A 3,823-nucleotide genomic window follows, 5' to 3' on the forward strand; every position below is an offset into this window, starting at 1 on the left:
GCGTTCGCTTGGCACGGTTGTTGGCTTACACTTGATAACGAACGGCGTGCGATCCATTCTTTGAACATACGCATCGACTAATCCTTTCTTTTTATTTAATGTTTATTAATGAATTACTAGGAGGGATGTATGAAATGAATAACTCCTAGATCCCTCCATGATCTATATGCATGGTATGAGATGATGATGTTGAATATGCATGCATTGTGTTTATTGAACTAAGCATTATCATGTTTTCGGGATGTCCCTAAGATGATGCATGATATTGCTTGGTTTTGGGTAAATATCATTTTTCTTTTTTTTGGGTATTTTGTTTTTTGTATTTTTTTGGGTGAAAAGGGAAACTACCTACATGAATGTGATGAAGGTAGATGTTAACACCATATAATGGAAGATTCTTATTCCTATTTATTCTTATTTTTAAAAGAATAGGAATATTGTATGTTTAAAGAAATGCAATGTATGCTCAAACAATTTCACATAAACAATGCACAAACAATTCACTCATCCACGAACAGTCATGAGCGAATCACGAGGTAGGGGTATCCTGCAGAAAAGTGCATATTCAAGGTGGATCTAACTGTTCTCACCGGTCTGAGGCCCCCAAGGTGCCCCCATTATAGGGACCCAATTCCTCTCATCGTAGGTCGATGGAAAGCTCCAACGCACCGTCGGACTCAAGTTCATGGTTATCACCTTGAGTGATGTTTTCCGACAACGGTCTACGGGTACCTATAGACCCATTCGACAACCGGCCGTACTAACATCCACTCCCTATGGTTAATCACTCATGCCCCCGGGTATAGAGGGAACTGTTGTGTGCAAAGGTTTGTGTACAGTTTGTATTTCAAACAATTGCGGAATTTAAACATACAACAGTTATTTAAAGCCATATAATAAATCATGTTATCATACAAGCAAGGGGTAACGAAGTAATTTTTAACTATTATTTGTTAAAAACAATCTGTCACTAAATGGGACTGACTCTCGAAGCTTCCCCAGTGGAGTCGCCATCTGTCGCCACCGGCCCAAACGGGCCTCTGGCATTCGCGAGGGATGGTTGGACTCGTTTATTTGTTTAAAAATATGGATTGCTAGAATGACTTATTCTCAAACTGAGACCTTGTCAAACGAGCAATTTTATTAAAAGGCTCACCAATCCATGTTAATCCCAAGCGGGACCCTCCATGGATTAGCGGTTTTCATAAAAAGGTAGGGTTCATGGAGTCGCCACCAATGTTTTACTCAAAACATTGGAAAAAGAAGTTTAAGGCAATCGATTCAAAAATCGACTTCGGCCATTACAACCAGAGTCGGGTAAGGGAGTCGGTTACGCGTGGGGAAGGTGTTAGCACCCCACAGCGCCCCTTTCGGGTTCCCTATGACAGATTATTTCTAAAATAACAGTGTAAAATTACTAAATAACCCCTATTTATTATAAGCGATTATACTTTAAATATCTACATGATGACAATTTTAAATATGCACACAGAAAGCAGTAAAAGGAAGGATTTAAGAAGAAACCTTTGAAGCGTGCTTTTATATATTTCGAGTAAAACTGGGAAGCTTTTTGGCGTTCCCTCGCTCTACAAGCCCGCTCGCTCCCTCCTATAAAATTTTAACTATGGAAATCCGGAGGATTTCCCTTCGACTAGGTTCGATCCTCAAGCAAAATGGCTCGGGGCTCAAGAACTTCGTCGGATCAACTCTCCGAGTGATTTCTAGGGCAGAACACTGCTCAAAAACCCCAGAATACTCAAGGAGAGGGTTAAAACTATGTTCAAAAGTGTCCAATGACGTCAAAATGACGCCATATTTATAGGGAATAGGCGCAATACGGCCTATGAAATCGATACGGCCGTATTGAAATTTTTGAACTTCAATACGGCCGTATTGAGTTCAATACGGCCGTATTGAAATTCAGAAATTTCAATACGGCCGTATTGAGTTCAATACGGCCGTATTGAAATTCAGAAATTTCAATACGGCCGTATTGAGTTCACTGCGGCTGTATTGAAGCTTCAATACGGCCGTATTGATTTCAGTACGGCCGTATTGAAGTTTCAGAAACTTCAATACGGCCGTATTGAGTTCACTGCGGCCGTATTGAAGCTTCAATACGGCCGTATTAAGTTCAGTACGGCCGTATTGGGCTTCATTCCCTCCACTTCCTTATTTTGAGCTATTCTAAGACCTCTAGACCTACAAAGAACCCTCCTAGGGCCTTCCAGGAGTCCTTCTAGCTGATCTTCCTTCAGTCTTCGAGAGTCTTCAAGCTTTATTTCCGACCCGGACAATTTTAGGGGTCTACAAGACACAACGCGTCTCAACCCGAAGAAGTGTGTCTTTGGTGTCCAGGGAGGTAAATTCCTCGGTTTTATGATCACTACCAGGGGGATTGAGGCCAACCCGAAAAAGTGCAAGGCCATCATCCAGATGCAAAGTCCTCAAACGGTTAATGAAGTCCAACGCCTGGCTGGACGTTTGGTTTCCCTGTCCCGTTTTATCCCCAAGCTCGCAGAGAAGGCAGGGCCCATCTTCACTCTACTACGAAAGCCAAAAAACTTTGAGTGGATAGATCGGTGCGATGAGGCTTTTCAGAGCTTCAAAGCCCTCCTCACGACACCACCAATCCTCTAGAGGCCCGATCACGCAGCTGACCACCTCCTCTACTTAGCCGTGGCAGAAGGCGCAATCAGCGTAGTTATAGTGCAAGAGAACTAGAAAGAGCAGACACCAGTCTATTTCATTAGCCGAGTCCTCCAAGACGTAGAGAAATGGTATCAGACTATTGAAAAGCTTGCACTGGCGCTCGTCACCGCAGCTCGGCGCCTCCGACCATACTTCTAGAGCCACCTAGTGATTGTCAAGATTGACTACCCGATCAAGAAGATCTTGAGGAAGTCAGAGCTCACCGGACGGATGATAGCCTGGTCGGTAGAATTGTCCGAGTTTGGCATCCAGTACGAAAGTCATGGCGCCCTAAAAGCTCAATGCCTGGCCGATTTCATAGCCGAACTCACGCCTACCTCAGTCGAAGAACCACAGGTATGGACTTTGCACGTTGACAGGTCCTCCAACTCTAAGGGTGGTGGTGCAGGGATCATCTTGGAAGGACCGAACCAAGTTACTTTGGAGCAATCCCTCAAGTTCAGCTTCAAGGTGACCAACAACCAAGCAGAGTATGAGGCGCTTCTCGCAGGGCTAAGGTTGGCTCATGACCTCGGGGCTCGGAGAGTGAGTTGCAACAGCGACTTGAAACTCATGGTAGAGCAGCTCAGCGGGACGTACCAAGCCAAGGACTTTCTCCTACAGTAGTATTTCCACGTGGCATCACAACTGATCTCGTCCTTCGACGAGTTCACCATACAGCATGTACCACGAGAACAAAACACCAGAGCCGACCTCCTATCAAAGCTCACCAACATCAAACACCTTAGACAACATCAGACCATCATCCAGGAGACCCTGTATTCACCCAGCCTAGACGACAAGGTCGTCAACGCCAGCAACAGCGAAGACCAGGGATGGATGACAGGCATCTGGAGCTACTTGAAGGCATGAGTTTTGCCTGAAGATAGGGACGAATCTCGGAAGATGAGGATGAGGTCGGCCAAGTTCGTGATTATCGGCGATGAACTGTTCAAGCGTGGCATCTCCACCCCACTGCTCAAGTGCTTAACTGCACCACAGGCAGCCTATGTCATCGAGGAGATCCACCGAGGCATATGTGGCATGCATTTCGGGGCACGCTCAATGGCAACTAGAGTACTCCGAGCAGGATACTACTGGCCCACTTTGAAGTCGGATTGCCAAGATTACG

At 45.2% G+C, this 3,823-nt stretch overlaps 1 protein-coding gene across 1 annotated transcript; it reads left to right on the forward strand.

Moving 5' to 3' along the window:
* Positions 1–2,922: 2,922 nt before the first annotated feature.
* Positions 2,923–3,318, forward strand: LOC145956295 (uncharacterized). The gene has a single exon (XM_083071873.1). The coding sequence runs from the start codon at positions 2,923–2,925 to the stop codon at positions 3,316–3,318; it is 396 nt and encodes a 131-aa protein (XP_082927999.1).
* The last annotated feature ends 505 nt before the right edge of the window (positions 3,319–3,823 follow it).

This window comes from Cajanus cajan, chromosome 3 (genome assembly GCF_000230855.2).
Source record: "Cajanus cajan strain Asha chromosome 3, NIPB_CcT2T_4, whole genome shotgun sequence".
NCBI lineage: Eukaryota > Viridiplantae > Streptophyta > Magnoliopsida > Fabales > Fabaceae > Cajanus > Cajanus cajan.